The following is a 17,533-nucleotide window of genomic DNA, read 5'->3' as shown; positions in this document are numbered from 1 at the left end:
GCAAAAAATATACTTTCCTTTCAAGAGATTTTTGTTTTTTTGTACACGGTGGATGTATTGTTGTTGTGGTTTCCATTCTCACAGCTGCAGAAAAGGTGCTGGTGCTCCGAGCCTGCAGGAATGTCACTCATTCCACACACCAGAAGTGGATAGGCAGGTCCCTAAAGTAACCACAGGGGGGGGGGGGGGGGGGTCAAGGAGCCCTTATTCCCATTGGCTGACAGCGCTGTGATGTCATTTCCCCCCCTCCCATCGTTTGCTCCTTTTCTCTCCCCGCCAAAAATTTCAGCTTCTTTGTATCCAAAATTAACACGCAGCACTTTAGAGTGAGTCTTTGTTTGTCATTTCCCCCGTAGTCAGTTATATACCTTGTGGTATTTTGCTCTCAAGGCATAGCGTATTGAGTGGCCCCCTGTGTGCGTTAGGAGACCACGGCGGCGGCGGAGGACGAGGACGTGACTCCGGCGTTGGAGGTGCTGTTGGGGCCGTAGACGCCGGGGCCGGCCTCCAGGCTGCTGCTGTTGTTGTTGTTGTTGCTGCTGCCGCCGCCGCCGCCGCCGCCGCTGCTGCTGAGCATGCTGGAGCTTCCGACCCGCAGGATGGCCCCGGCGGCGCTGCAGTGCGGCCGCGGCCCCGGCTCCGGCGTGTAGGTGAAGGTCAGCGTGGTGGAGTAGATGATGCCGTCGTTCCGGACCAGCGTGACGGGCACCTGGACGGGCTGCCGCACCCAGCGCCAGCCCTCGCGGAAGGCCGAGATGTCGGGCACCACGCACAGCATGCTCTCCGCACACCTGAGACAACACAGGGAGTGACGTGAGAGCCGTCACATACGTTTTGAAGTTCTGTGTCACCATTTTAGTCCAAGCCCAAAATAACTGAAGCCTCATTAACATCTCAGAGGTCTGTAGCGGTCAGGGAAGTCCCACAGCGGTTATATTCTGGCCTCTGACCTACTGCTGAGTGGGTGGTACTGATAAACACATCAAATTAAATATATCTATACAACTCAAGAGGGAAAGCTAAGGTAATGGCTTTTTACAAGGGTGTAACACTGCAGTGCTTGGGCTCACTCGAAGCCAAATAACCACTGACCGGGTTTGAAGAAGCAGCGTTGCACAACTTGAGTTATAGGATGGAGGCCATTAGGCATTCAGAGGGTCTGACAGAGAGCATTTTTTTGAAAGCTTTCATTAATTCAAATTACATTACTAACTTATTCATATCTCCATTATGGGCGTTAAACCTAAAGCCCGTCATTTTTCTACGACCGCGTGCTCCCTAATAAATCATAAACCATTTGTATGCTAATGAGGGGGAAGAGAGAAATTCCAGCTAACGGGTCTCATTTTGGCCCGAGAAAAAGGGAAGGAGTCCATCACGTCGCCTGGTGAAATCCACTTACCGAGAATCGGTCAAATCAAACGTGAGCAAAGACGCACCTGTACATGGTCTCGGCTTCCACGTCTCCGAACCACACCCGCAGGTTTGGAGTGAAGTTCTGTCCCGTCAGCTCCAGCATGGCGACGTCGCCTCCACCGTTCAGCTGCAGACAAAAGAAGATCGTTCAGTAAGCTCTCCGATTATGAAGAGGACTGAACCGACACTGGGACCGGGTTTATGTGCAGGGGCTAGAAGAGCACCTTCGGGGGGCTTCTGTGTCTACCTGTAAGCTCTCTACCACAGGCACGGGGGTGACAGGCGAGTGGACGGGGCCCATGCCCTCGTAGAAGGTGTATTCGGCCTTGTCCGTGCTGATGATTGTCCAGGAGGCGCCGTCGTTGATCATCTCCTTGTTTGGTTCCTTTGGGCATGGAGTGGCCTGGCAGAAGAGGGGAGGAGTCAGGACCTTTTCATACACGTGCCCGGTGCAGAGACAACCAGCTCAGAGGTCGCTCCTTCGTTTTATTTTTTAAGAACGCTAAAGCAATCACAGGAGACACTAACTTGAAACTGGATGATCCTCTCTTGGGAAAGGCACAGGTACATGCGTTCCGTGTCCTTCAGGTAGAAGGCACACTTGTGGAGCTGGGAGACGGGGTCGTCGGCGTCCAGCAGCGCCGTCTGCTTGTCCACTTTACGGATGATCTGACGGGGGAGGGGGGGGGAGACGGGGATTAGATGAGCGCGGAAGATGGACGGGAGGATGGAGAGAAAGGATAAGATGAAGATAAGCGGGAGAGATTGATGGACAGAGGGAAGTCACTAAGACAGTTCAGTAGGTGCCTTTTGAAATCACTCAAAACTGTAAAAGGAACAAACAGTGTCTATGTGTTACTTTTATCTAAATGTTAATCACTATTGCGACATTTTTATACGTTTTCTTGCCAAGCGTTCGATAAGATGAAGATCGATATTACCACTCTTATCGTTAGCTTAGCATAAAGACTGGAAACAGGGGGAAACAGCTAGCCTGTCCACCTCCCAACACCTCTAAAGTTCAGTAACGAACATGAATCTAGTTTGATTAATCTTTTAATAAAAACAAATTGTAAAAACATATTCATTTAAGATAAGAACAACCTACATTTCTATTTATTTCTTTAATAATTTGCGAGGTTTTTGTATTATTTTCTTTTGTTTTATTCTCTTAGCTGATGCTGTAAAGAATCAACTTCCAGGTTTCTACTTCTGATCTTTCTAATCTGAAAGGACGTGTTTTCTTTTTACCAGTCTGGGCAGCGCCATGCCCGTGACGGAGCAAACCAGCTTGACTGTCTGGCCGTAGTGGATGTAACCGTCTCTCACAGTGAACTCTTCTCCTTCTGACTCCTCGTCGTCCACTAGAAAACGCACAACAGGAAGGGAAGACGAAAGAAGAAGAAGTCAGTGCTGCAGCGAAGAGCCCACAAGCCTAAACATTTTCACTCAAACCCACATTTCACTCAATCGCTCCCGTTCTTTGTCCGCCATGAATCAGCTGTGTAATTACTATAATACAGCGTGGGTTACATTTACAATGAGCAGAGAGAGAGAGAGAGGAGACAAAAGTGACGAGCCGTCAAACCACATTCCTCCCTTTACTCACGCCGAACCCTCCGTGTGATTTAAAGCTTTTTATTCGTACTCGTGTAAACTCTCGGGCTGACTGAGACTTACACAGGTGGATGTAAAAGGCGCCCCACTGCTGGGAGCTGGCGTGGAAGTTGCCGCCCTCCACGTGTAGATAGCGCGTGCTGACCGTTTGGGACCGAAGCCGGTTGAACAGTGCCACCTTGGTCCCTGACGCAATGCACACTGGGAAAAAAAAACATGAAGGAGAAGACACACACAGAGACAAGACAGGTTACATAACGAGCCAAACACGTTGCTAACAGCTGTGTTGACGGTGTGTTAATCTCAGTGATGTGTACGCTACATGTGTGTTACATGTGTGTTACATGGGACATAACTGGGTTACTGGACACTCAGGTGAGGCTACGCTGCGCTCTAGTGGTTGGAAATAAAACATCATAGCACTATTCTTATCAAGAATAATAATAATAATAATTCAATTAATTCAAATTGACAATGAAAAAAGATTTAAATAAAAGCATAATACTGCAGAAATCTATCTTAATGAACATAGATTTTAATTCAATGATATATACCCATAAAGTAAAGATGTAGGCCACATTTCTTCACACACACACACACACACACACACACACACACACACACACACACACACACACACACACACACACACACACACACACACACACACACACACACACACACACACACGCTGCAGCTCTTGACAAACGAACGTCAGAGCGCATCAGCGTCTCCGGCACAAATAAACAAGACGAAAAAAACGTGCCGCACACAGACTCACAGTCGGCGTTTTTGAGCGACTGCTTCTTTTTGGAGGGCTTGGAGATGACTTTGATCCTCTTGCTGAGGAAGACACCGATGTCAGCACTGTTGCCGTAGAACATCTTGACGGACAACATGAAGTGCTTTCTCTTGTCGGAGTCGGATATGTACAAGGTTTTGGCTGTGCAATAGTTCTGGGTGGACACGGTGGTGGAGGGGGCAGAAGAAGAACAGGATTTAGAACACGTTGGATATTTTGGAATGCTGGGAAAGATATATGTGTGTGTGTGTGTGTGTGTGTGTGTGTGTGTGTGTGTGTGTGTGTGTGTGTGTGTGTGTGTGTGTGTGTGTGCCGTACCTTTCCCTCTAAATTAAGCTGTTGCATTTCTTGGTCGCTGTTGCCGATGCCGATGAAGGCGCAGGGCTGCGACTCCTGCTCGGAGCAGCCGTCCCGCTCCATCTGCTCCTTCTTTTTCTTCCAGCCGCTGCCCATCAGGTACACGCAGGGAGGAGGGCAGAAGAACCTGAACACATGCACACATAGAACCATGAATAACTGGACTGACAACAGTACATTTCCAGTCGGGTCTGGATGTCAACAACAGAGAGAACAAGCAAGTGTAACGTCTCTATAAAAGTACAACGTGCATCTCTTACTTTCCACCAGCAGAGGGCAGACCTGCGCTACGCTCAGAAACGTCCTTTTACCGACGTACTGTTTGTGTACAATCGAACTAAGCACTCTTTCCTTTAAGCTGTCCGGTCTCATTTAGCAGATGTTAACATGAGCAGCCCGGCATGAAACCGATCTCTCGAAATACATTTTCCATTTCAGGATGTCATGCTTTTCCTCCGCTCCTACAGAACTCCATTAAGAAAAAAGAAACGTCAACTTTAGCCTCATCAAAATGTAAAAAATCAACTCATGACCGAACCGGCCGTACTTCAAAATAAAAGCTTGTGTGCGTGAGTGTGGAACTGGAAAGCGAACTGTTTCGCAACACCGCCGTCTGTCTCTGTGGGCGTTTGTCTACTTTCACCTCCTATAAAAAGCGCAGACAGACAGACAGACAGACCGAAAGCACATTTTGTCGGGATCCCCGGTTACGTTACATGCAGATGTGATCAGTGGTGCGAGCTGAGCATCAGGGGGGTTTCTGCGACCTGAGCATCAGGGGGGTTTCTGCAGGCCAAAGGATGTTGAAACACTGATATGCACACAGAGACAGAAACCTGTGTGTGTGTGTGTGTGTGTGTGAGGTGGATCTAGTGGTTCTGACTGTGATACAGCAGAAATCCTTCGGCTAAGCACACTCATTCAGACGCTTTTTCTTGTGACAGCTGGATGGTCTATTGGTTGCAGACGCTGTGTTTTTTTTTGTTTTTTTTTAACCGAGTCCTTTATCGTCATTGAGCAACTCACAATCCAGCAACGCGGATACAGAACCTGCACGAGCACGCATGCGACGAGAGAGTTTGTACAGTTTTCCTTTGGAATTCTCGAGGCCGAGATGAGATCGCAAGCGGCGCTGCAGCTCGGGCCAAGGAAGCGGGAAGAGGCTGCGCTCTTGCATGGAAATCACAACAAAGACAGCAACACTTAAAGTTGCTCTGTGAGCCTCTGAGACCTGTATGCTCGTGTCCCGTCGCCCCCCAAACCCCCTCGCTCCCTGCTCCCTTTCCTTTCCGCCTCACTTGAACGTGGCCCCCTCGTTTCCTCCTCTGACCTGATACAGGGAGGTCAGACGGGTCAAGTACCCACGCTGCACCGGGGCAAGCTGGAATATGCGTCTTTCTTATTCCCGTCAAAGTGACATGCGTTACCCCTCTCCGTAAATAAAAACCTCGCAGTGAAATGGGCCAAGTGTGTGTTTCTGAATGATGCAAACAGCTCCTTTTAAAGCTGTTTGCAATCAGTGTGCTCAACATTACGTCAGTGTGTATCAAGGCTTCTCCATAAGAGGTTCACACAAGGAAAAACAACAAGGAATCAAAATTGAACCGAGACATGACAACAGTCGAAATTAGATCATAAAATAAAAGACATAGTTGACTCGGGCTGCGGCCGCTTAGCGCACAAACGCTCCCGGGCATGAACTAGTCTGGCACATAACCCCCACAAAACAAGACGCAACATGTCAATTAATGAACTTTCGAGGTGCTGGATGGAGGATTTTGTTCTGCTGCTGGCTATAGATTCATATTCATCAAGCAGACATGAAAGGGAATCTTTCAGCAAGAAAACAGATCAGTTTATTTACACATACCGATGAGATTTGGTGCATTTTTCCATCTATGAACCTGTGAAACCTTCTCCGCCTTCTAATGATTATCCGTGGCCTGAGGAGACCTCGATAAAGGCATCGCACCGGGGGGGGGGGGGGGGGGGGAGCTGCTCTTTATGTTTCACTCACCTTTTCTCATTGCCGTAGGATTTCTGTGCAACTTTTGCGTGCAGGATCATGACAGTTTGGTCACCTCGCTCCTTCAGGTAATTCCTCATCGCTTCTCTGCAACAGAGAGAGAGAGAGAGAGAGAGAGAGAGAGAGAGAGAGAGAGAGAGAGAGAGAGAGAGAGAGAGAGACAGATGTTGGTTAATGAGCCGCTTTGTGATCCAGCAGATGAGGCGAAGTGATAGCGGGTGTGTTGAAACTTAAAGCTGAAGAGTAGGGTTGGTAAGTGTGTGTGTGTGTGTGTGGGAGGGGGGAGTTTAATTTAGTGTAAAAAAAACACAAACTAAGCGTGTGAAGTGTGGAATGAGATCGTACAGAAACACACATTGCACACATTCAGTACACTCGCAACGACCTCTGGAAAGCCTCACAGCCGGCAGTCTGCTCGCCAAAAAAATGCTATGTTCTCCCCCAGCTGGGTCTGTTTGAGGGGGGGGGGGGGCTGAGACGTAAATGACCGGCTCAGAGGGACAGTGAGTGGGGGGGGGCGAGGCGAGGAAGACTAGGGGGTTGAGGGGAGGGAGGTAAAGAGGGAAAAAGAAAACAAAAAAACAACAGAGCTGAGCTCACCAGCAAAGAGCCCCCCCCCCCCCCCCCACACACACACACACACAACCTCCTTTACATCGTTGTGATATTTGGGAGACCAGTAGAGCTTATGCTGTTGCTGAAAAGCAAGAGGTCAGAGATCAGGCTTGGATGCACCGTTAAGACGCATCACACACACACACACACACACAACGCACGGACATCAACACAGCCCGGCCCGGCCTCAACACACACACACACACACACATGCACAGATGTCAGTGACACCGGACACGCCACTCAGACACACAGCTTTCCACTCTGCCACGCAATATAGCGGGCCGCACGCTCGGGTTAGACGAGGCTTTTGTTATTGAAAGCAAAAAGGGGGCCCCTCACAGTGTGTGTGTGTGTGTGTGGGAGGGAGGGGGGGGGGGGGTTGCAGAGGAGGAGGAGGAGGAGGAGGAAGGCCGAGAGGGATTTTAGTTTTATCCATTCCATAATGGACGGGGAAGCGTTTCTATTTCTCACCTCACCGTGTGATGAGACAATTACTTTTTTTTTTTTGCTCTGTTGTTATTTCAGTATTCTCTAAATCCCGGATTGCCGGCGACTGAAAATGATGGAAGAACAATCCTAGAATTCCAATCACTTGAGGCCGTTTAAACAGATCCGATGCAGTCTGATACCGTTTACTCACCACATGGAGGAAATTATTATATTTTCCTAAATCAAGCCAGGAGAAGAAAACAAAAAAAAAGGTGCACACAATTCTTTTCAAAAGTCGAGGTTTGATTAAAAAGGTATCTTGACTTTTCCTCGTGTTTACATTAAAGTGACATAAACCTTCCTCTCACCAGCGTCACACAGTGAACTCCGGGGTCCGCTGATGTCGGGGGGAGGCCACATGTCACCGGACACCTCGGAGGTTGCCTGTGACATCACAGACAACACACACATTGTGGTCGCGCGGTATGCAGCTTAACCACGCTGACACAGTTGCTTCTCAAGCAGCAGAAAACGTTACCATGTTCCAGATTCCCAAAATTTGACCGACAAGCCGTATGAAAACTGCACCGTGAGTTAGTTTTCAGTGACATTTCACAGACCGAGAAAATAAATCCAGACAATAAGCAACAGATCCATCGATAACTAAAATCAGCTCCAACACGCAAACCATCCATCCCATTGACTCCCGCGTCCAGCTGGTATGCGTTGCGAAAGCAAGTCTTCAAAAGGCCAACGTGCGTCATCCACTCCTTACCTTGAATCAGCCTCACGCCTCACACCTCACGCCTCTCTAACCAACGTCCTCTCACAGCCGTACAACACCAGCATCTCACACCAGCGCTGCGCCGGTTTCGTGCGATGGCCCCTGACTTGTGGTTAACACCGTTTCACTGCTCGCTAAGCCGTTCCAGACCACTACGGCTGAGTTGTGTATGTGTGTGTGTGGGGGGGAATGCTATAAGAGTACGTTTACAAAGATGCCAAATATGTAAAAAATGTATAGAAAACGATGCTCGGACATATTTCCATCTGATGTGAACGTTGCAGCCATACAAATGATGGCATCTTGGCTTTGAATATTGTGAATAAAAGACACAAAATATAAGATATTAATATGACGATGTCATAGAGATGGAACGTTGTTTTGAGAGGTGGGGAAATCCAGGACTTTAAGAGATAAAGAACAGAAGATCAATCACTTCAATAATTTCAGGCAACGACATTTTTATGAGACGAAGTGACAGTAAGAAAGCAAGATAAGAGATTTGGTTTCTTTCTGAGAGCCGAAGATGTGAAGAAGAAGAAGAAGAAGTGAGAGCGACGGTGACCAGTGCTCGACTTCCTATGCAAGGGCAGCGCGCAGACACACAACATGACAACAAGTCAGATATTTGCAGAAAAAGAATACCGACATGCACACAAACTGCAATTACAAAGAAGCAATGCATCTAGGGAAAAAGAACGCAGCCACTGCAATCCAATTTGAGACTGTTTACCTGTTACAGTGCATGTGTCACTAACGAGACACATGCACATGTTATTCAGGCCGAATGTGCGACATGTAGGTTAAAAGGGAAGAGGAGCAGAGCCAACACAGGACACGAGTAAACAAGCACCAAGCGGCTTCTTTTTTGTTAAATGTGCTAAAGGGCGTTCAGCAAATGAAATTAGAAATACATGACAAGAGAGACAGAAGTGTGCCAGACAGCTTTACAAGAAGAGACAAATATTCAACAGCCGGCACTACGGGGGGGTCGGGCGAGTGTGTATGTGTGTGTGTGAGGAGGGGCTAGGCTAAGCCAGGCTACAGATGCAGCAGAGCAGACAGGCATCTGTCCCGTGCATCTGCCACAGTGTTGCGGTGCTGTCACATGACCCCCTGTGAACACACACACACACACACACACACACACACACACACACACACACACACACACACACACACACACACACACACACACACACACACACACACACACACACACACACACACACACACACACACACCTCAATTAAGATGATCAGACCTGGAATCAGCGTGCGCCCCTGTGAATCACAAAGGGTAGATCACACACATCCGTGGCGTGTCAGGCTTGGGTTGAGACGTCAGCAATCAGCCCGTTCAAGTGGCTCCGCCTCCTTTTTAAATCTATGAGCGAGGGGACCGACTGCGGACCCGTAGCCTGTTCGATGTCGGATGCCTGACCTCCGGAGGGCCCTTGTGAGCCTAAAAACAACAGGATCTTTTACTCGATCTCAGCTGTGATAGTTTGAAAGTGCGCGCTGCCTAAAGGCCAACGACGGGATAAAAACAAAGTTCATCATTTTAACACGGTGGAAGCTTATTGGCACAGCTTCGCCTGTTTCGTGAGCGAGAAAGGAAATGTAGATGTCAACCATTATACCTCAATAAGAAGGAAATTATTATCAAACACAAGTGTGCGACTCCAGATCAAACGATAGCCTGGCACAAATTACCGGTCATCGGGGTTTTATTTTTGACTCTTCATTTTGGCCTTTTTTTTTCCGACAAAGGAGTGGAGAACTAAAAGAGGCGACTATTGAGCGTTTCCATCTGAGGCGGTGGATTCTGCAGAGCCGGCCCTTCCCCTGGTGTTTGGGAGAATAAGCCCTTTAAGGGGCGGCTCCCCTCACAGAGGAGGCAGCTTATCCAGCCTGCATGTTCACGAGTCGTGTCTGTTTGCGTGCAGATTTGTGCACGTGTGCGTGTGTGTCTGTGTGTGCGCTCGTTTCCAGTGTATGCGTGTCATGTATTGTATTTCCAGTCGAGTAGCCTTCCTGACAGGGCGGCCCTGCAGGACCTACGAGCCTGAGCCGCCCTAAAAAGGCCCCCGCAGGACGGCGCGCCGTTATAGCCGTCTGCGCTGCTGCCCGACGGAAAACCTCGGGGGCTGTTGTTGCTGCTGCGTGAGGCGGGTGCGAGTGCACATGCAGACAACAAGGACACCGAGCCAAATACAAAGAGGTAAACACAAAGAACCCGACACCCTGATACACAGGGGTACAAGCACACACACACACACACACACACACACACACACACACACACACACACACACACACACACACACACACACACACACACACACACACACACACACACACACACACACACACACACACACACACACACACACACACGACTGTTTCAAGCCTTTCGGCTGCTGAGTACAGTGTTTTGTGTCAGTCGTATATCTGGCCATCGGAACCATCTGACAAATGGAAGGGTCCATGAATGAAGAGGGGGGGAAGGGGGGACACCAACCAGCAAACACACACACACACACACACACACACACACACACACACACACACACACACACATACATACATACATACACGTCCAGAAGCAAGCCACAACATCCATCAACATTGTGTGTTCATCCAAATGACTTGGAACAAACATAAGAGGAACGGGATAATCAGAAACGTGCCGCGCTGTAAGTAGAAGCTGCGCTGGACGCGGTGCACACAGAGTCCAAGCGTTCCGACTGAAAAGATGAATTATTGCTCTTCTGGCTTTGTTTTCTTACAGAAACACGGGGTTCATTTTAACACATGCGTATCAAAGGCCGTCTGAGGGAGTGAAAAACGACAGCGATCAAACTAATAAACAATCAACGGCGGAACAAAAAAAAAAAAAAATGATGTAATACAGCCGGGGTCAACAGATAACAGCTGTGCAATTACGGACGATCGGGCCGGAATCACACAAAGTCAAACATGTGATGCTGTTGCTTTGGAGAGTTGCTGTTTGGTTTGCTGTTGTTGTTGTGGCAACAACTTAATGTGCACCACCTTCAGAGAGGAGCTCATCTCTGCCTCGACAACCAACAGTTGGAGAACAGTGAATTTCCTGCTATCGCTCGTTTTCCAAAAGAAGCACATGAAGTTGTGTGTGTTGCACGAATCCAATCCAACGACCCTCCACCGGTTATGTAAAGAAGTACAACTTTTCACACCCTCGTTCTGTGCTACTCTGATTATAACACTAACACTTTTGAAGGATTCTCAAACATCTAAATCATGTAGAGTGAGGAGACGTAGTGTACACACAGGTAGACATACAAATACCAGCACACACACACACACACACACACACACACACACACACACACACACACACACACACACACACACACACACACACACACACACACACACACACACACACACACACACACACACACACACACACACACACACACACACGCACTCACCTTGTTAGGCGCAGTGGCTGAGGGCGCTCCCCGAACTTCCTGCAAAGACACAAAGTGAGAACACAACATGAGTGGGCTGGTTATCACCAACAAACACAGAGTAAACACAGCATTACACAACGGTGCACGTATACACACACAAGTACACACACACACACACACGTCCTGTCACTGTGGCCTTGAGCGTGGGGTGACAGGACGTGTCCGGCGATCTTTATTCTGACATTTTTAAAAACATGTTGTGCATCAACACAAAATGCAGAATAACCTACAAGTCCCAGACAGCCGTCAGCACATGAAAGCCAAGAATAAAAAGGCGTGGACGGCTTGAAATTAGTGACTACACACACACTTATCCGGGTTATCTCGGTTTAATAATAAGTCATAGATGTGAATATTAGTAGAGGAGAACTTAAAGCCCTGCCGCAAAAACGATTCAGCAGTTTTCTCAATCAGTCTGCGGCCTGTCCACGGTGCACAGCTGCCCCACATGAAACAGGAAACAGCTCAACTTTCGGCTCAGTATTTAAAAATCGGTCAGGCTGCAACGAGGCCCCAGACCAGCTCTAAAATGTACAGAAAATCACGGGGCGCTATCTACGTCACGTAAAGGTCAGACTGGGAGGATGACGCACGCGTTACAGCTCGTTTCGCGTGTTTAAACTTTCCCCTTGATCCTGGATGTCGTATGACGGCATCACATACCGTCACTCATTACAAGAGACGGTCGACTTTACGGCTGACTTTTACTTAAACTGTGATTGAGTCATACCTAGACACGCGCAGTCATGGATCGCATGTAGCAAGGAAACCACTTCCAACCACATGTACAGAAGAAGAAGAAGAAATAACCTGTTACAGGCAATACAGTCGCAGGGTACGGGACTGCAGCGATTCCCTCACTTTTCTTAAACATGTCACTACACATCATAATATATTGCTTTGGCAGCGCAGCAGCATGAATGTAGTACGCATGGAGGAGAAGCCGGAGAGCCGGGGAGCGTCCCATGCAGCCTGAAGTACAGCTGCTGAATGAAACATCAGGGGCGGTTCAATTAAAAAAATATATATGAAAAAGCCAAATATGATCATAATATCAGAAGATGTAGACTTAACGTGCTTTTAACTTTCTCGATATAAAAACTAAGCGCTGCTATTTTTACATTTAAAGTAAATAAATAAATAAATCGCTCAATGCAAGAATCGAGAACAAATTCTTGAATTTGAATAAAAGTAGGGCTGCAACTCGTCGTCATCGTTGATTCATTTGTTGATTGTTCTTTGAGTAATCTGTTAAAGTAGAAAATGACTGTAGTACCCACAGAGCAAGATAAATGTCTTCCCCAAAAAATCCCAAAGATTCAGAGAAATATCGTGCGAGATAACAAAAAAAAAAGAAGCATCAAATCCTCACATTTGTGAGTGAAAAATGACAAAAGTGATTATTCCAATTCTGTAAATAGTTGCAGAGCTATTTTCCGTCAATCGACAAAATCGAGTACTTGTTGCAGCTCTAAATCCAACCCTGTAAAAACATGCTAATTTGCATAATTTAAACGTGTATTACCAGAGACTTGCTGGGGTTCAACCAGCCTCTTGCAGCAGCCACAACAAACTACAGGAGATGTGTGACACTACGACACATTCGGTGTACGTAGCTTTGTATCTGAAAATACCTGCAAACGCACTTGTTTTTATTCATGTCTTCTCTGCCTTAATTGCTGCAGCAACGCACCGCTGTTCAGAGTTAAGTTTGCAACAAAAGCATCGATCCTAAAAACCTCGTTACACATCGACTCGTCGGCCTGTGAAGGCTTTACGGTAACACGCAGCTCATGGCACAAAGAGGAGCTACACACGGACATGTATTCGGCACATGGAGGTGACTGTGCAGAGGGTGTGTGTGTGTGTGTGTGTGTGTGTGTGTGTGTGTGTGTGTGTGTGTGTGTGTGTGTGTGTGTGTACAAGACGGACACAAGAGTCAAGAGTGAGTCAGATTTTCTCCTTGTGTCGGATGTGGTAGCCTTTGCATGCTGCCGATAAGTATGTCAATACATCTCACGAGTCATCAATAAACACACGGATGATGAGCCACTCGAAGTGAAGAAAGAAGAAGGAGAAGAAGAAGAAGAAGAAGAAGCAGCATGCAAACGCATACAGGGATGAAAATAGCAGAGAGAAAGCAGCAAAGAGGGGGATGAAGGGCTGGAGAGAAAAGCGAAAGCATGATTGGTGCGAGAGCCAGAAGGAGGGAGTCGGAGGTGGAATAATTAGAAAGGAGGGCGATCAATAAGGTTCCCACAGTGAAACACGGACGCCTCGACCGGCTAATGGATTCCAGACGGCTCTCTCTCTTCTCCCTCCCCTCTAAACCCCCCCCCCCCCCCCTCCCCTGCAAAACGGAGCGATAGAAGGGAAGGATACTGCGGGTAAAAGTGTTGGGGTGAGATTAAAGGCGAGGCCAGAAGAAGTGGATGGCGTGTTGTGGAGAGAAGAGGAAGAATGGGAGCTACGCGGAGATGAAGTGCGAGGATTTCAGGGGCGGATAAACATGAAACGGTCACGGGCTGCGTTTACTCTAAACATTGTGAAACATCCATCATAAAGAGCCATTAGGGATGCACAACGGTCGTGTTTTGTGACGCTTTAATGTGTATTAACGGCGCGTACCAGTCAGACCGGCTCTACTCTGAAGAAGTGATGTGTAATAAGGCGGTCGTAAGTGTTGAGGTTTGCAAAAAAACTGTGTTTAGTGTCACCTCCTCGAGTTTACTTGACTACAAAACACCAACAAGAAGAGAGGAGCAAACACAGGAAACCACAAAAAAGGTAGAGTTGCAAAGGCAAAAGACGCCGACTGTTGCATCTGCAACAGGCCGGCTCGACTCTGAAGTCACATGCACGGAGGCAAAGTTGAAGAAAGTTCAAGCGCGGCAAAAGCTCAGACCGGCATTCAATATCTAACCGACTCAAAGTGACGAATTTTAATCCTGTTTTTTTTCGTCTCTCTGCAAAAGTGCTCCCACACTCAAACATGTGTTCTCAGCCTTTTTTCCCCCTCTCTCCTCTGCAGACGGAGCCCTGTGACGTGAGCTGCAGCAACCAAAGCGCGGCCGACTGTGAGAACTAAAAGTGACGTTTATTGCCTGTAACGCACACAGAAACACCCTCGGAGCGGGCCGGAGGTCAACGGAGGGGAAAAAGGAAGCACAGCGAGGAGACGAGGAGCTTCGTCTGCTCTCCATCCGTTATCACTACTCTCCTTTCCTTCCTTCCTCCTCCTCACCTCCTGCTTACTCTCACTGATTCCACTGGGTTAAATCTGCTGACGGTGACTATTGAGAGCGTCCAGTAAATAGCCTAAAAAATGAACAAGCACAATGCAAAACCAATGGAAACGTCGGCCGACGTTGCCCTCCACTGCTCTTTCTGAAATGTATCTGAGCAGCATATTTTGTGAGTCGGTTGAAGTCGTCCAAAAACAGAACATGGGGAAGTAATAATTATAAAAGTGGATCGTGTCTAACCACCAACATACTCCAGCAGACTTGTCGAAGCTCAACCAGCTCGCATGCAGACGGCCACTTCCTCATCGTCTTACCTAAAGCATTTTTTAGAGACTTTCAAAGACTTGTGAACCATCGGTACTCCTCTGAACCCCCGTAATGAGGTCTCTTTGCTTTTGCCGTTATCCTATTAGCAACCCGATAGGTCCATTAAGCAGCTTAGCCAACTTGCTGGTAGCTTAGCCTGGCACGGTTTACTGATGGGTACGTGGTGCCAAGGCCGGCGGACTGGTTCGAGACGGGACAAAAACTGTTGCTCCGGTTACAGTAGATGTGAAACAGGACGTCCGGACGCCGGCCCTTCCACCGGGGAAGTGAGAGTGAGGTCACACTGCTGGCTGACTGAGGCCGTCGTGTCAAGCGTCTTTAGTTGTTGGATTGCTTTATGGAGGAACGTTTGAGTAAATATCAAAGCAGGACAGTTTAGGAAACAATTATATCTGTGTATCGTGGTACTTTTTATACAAAAGAGCCCAAATAAATAAACACAAAATCATGTTACCGGGCAGATATTGTGGGGTCAAGTTCATACCTAGATTTTGGAAAGTTTTAGGGAATAAAAATAAAAATCAGAGAAGTGGAACGTGGACGGAACACCCGCTCGCTCCCGTCATGTTGTCCAACAGGCTCCCGTCACTCCGTCTGTTCGCCTGAACGCACACATTAAACCGGAGACAGTGAAGGCAGCATCCTCCTCCAGTGTAAAAAGTTTTTAACAATGTGCAGATGCAACCTTCTATTTGACAGTGACGGATTACACTCGCAACCACTATTCTTCATGCTGTTTGGAACTAAACTGTAGCCCGAGTGCAATAGAAGAAGTGATAAAAGAGCCTCTGAGGGGAAAATAAAATGCTTTACGGTATTATTGGCGGTATGAGGGTTTTAAAATGTTAAAATATAGAATACTATCATGAGTGTCACTTCATACAGGTATGGCCTTTCTGCAAACCAGTCAAACATATAAATATAAATAGTTTATTTTGCCTAATTACTCCCTAAAATATATATTTTGTTCATGTCGGTTGCTTTAGAGTAAACACACAGATATGCAGAATGTCAGATTGACATTTTAACTTCTCAAAGAGTCTGAAGAGCAGCCGGAGGGTGACAGACCGTATTTCTGTGGTAACTTATTAAACCTCCACACCTCTAACCAGCAGCAGATACGACTCCGAGACACAGAGTGAAACTCCACACCAAAACCTTCCCTCAGGCCTCTTTCACAGAACGCACACACACACACACGCAACCGCAAACACTTAAGTCATAGCGAGCATCTCTTAAGAGGAAGAAGAAAAAATATATATGTTTGTCAAATCCGAACCAGAGCAGATACCCAGTCATCTAGAAATCAGAGGAGAGTTCACGCAGTTATCAGGATTCACAAACATTCTCCTTCTCACAGAACGATAACGTTTTTACTTCTCCATCTCGCATGCAGCGACCGTTACTTAAGGCCACAACTCATCAGTGCTACTCGAAAAGACCAAAATAAAAAAAACGTGACAAACATTAAAATGTATCTCAGCTTCCGTTGGTTAATCCTTTTTCCCAAGCATCTAAAATACACGATGCAAGTACCTCTGCAACGCACCGACACGTCGGCGTCGGAATAAAATGTCTGTGTGGAGCGTGGAGGCAGAACTCGAGGGGCTCTCCCTCTCATCGCTCTCTGACAGGCGGCGTGACATGTGAGGTGTATCGGTGACAAGAGAAGGATGGCGGTTGCTATGAATAGAGCGCCGACCACCCGGCTCCCTCGACGCTAACGCACGTCAACGCGTGCACACGCGACGGGGGGTTGATTGGGAGTGTGTGTGTGAACCCCCCCGGCCCCCGCCGCTCGTACGGGGATGTGTTTGACAGCTGTGACTGACAGCCCACACACACACACACACACACACACACACACAGACACAGACACACACGAAGGCTCAAAAGAGACCGAAATACACACACTCTGACATGTCCTCGGCACCAGACTTCTGAACACAAAGTGCACGAATACACAGTTTTGTTTTTTTTGCTCCGCTGCTCGGGCGTGTATTTCGTACACCTCTGATGAATCAAACAAGAGCAAAAGTTGAGTTTTCTGTGCCGTGCAAACTTTTTTTGAATGGTGGCGCTTGTGTAGTAGGGGCGCAACAATATGGCCGGGTTGATGTCAGGAGGCAACATCAGCTTTGAGAAGCAATATTCTAGAGTCTATAGTCGGAGCTATATTACCGAGAACTATAAATCTGCAAAGCTATGGAAGCGACCTGACGGAGGAGCATAAATCCCGCCGACTCGTCTCCCCGTAGACATCACTAAACCTTCTACTAAACCCTCCTCTTCGTGGGAACTGGGAGACATTAACGCAGGAAACTATTTGTTCCCCCTCACAGGAATTGAGGCAGCGTAACACCAAAATGTGCAGTGACTGGGCTTTTCTGTG

General features: G+C 47.7%; 1 protein-coding gene across 1 annotated transcript; it reads right to left on the bottom strand.

Moving 5' to 3' along the window:
* Positions 1-264: 264 nt before the first annotated feature.
* Positions 265-6,298, bottom strand: rbpjb (recombination signal binding protein for immunoglobulin kappa J region b; the record flags this gene model as incomplete). Its single annotated transcript, XM_079185151.1, has 9 exons — positions 265-791; positions 1,440-1,543; positions 1,664-1,819; positions 1,945-2,085; positions 2,668-2,780; positions 3,097-3,234; positions 3,815-3,989; positions 4,154-4,319; positions 6,210-6,298. 9 exons carry the CDS (start codon positions 6,296-6,298, stop codon positions 422-424), a joined length of 1,452 nt encoding a protein of 483 aa, XP_079041277.1. The 3' UTR covers positions 265-421.
* Between the last annotated feature and the right edge of the window lie 11,235 nt (positions 6,299-17,533).

Source organism: Pholis gunnellus (assembly GCF_910591455.1).
Source record: "Pholis gunnellus genome assembly, chromosome: 23".
Classification (NCBI taxonomy): Eukaryota; Metazoa; Chordata; class Actinopteri; order Perciformes; family Pholidae; genus Pholis; species Pholis gunnellus.
This window is presented reverse-complemented; position numbering and strand designations above follow the sequence as displayed.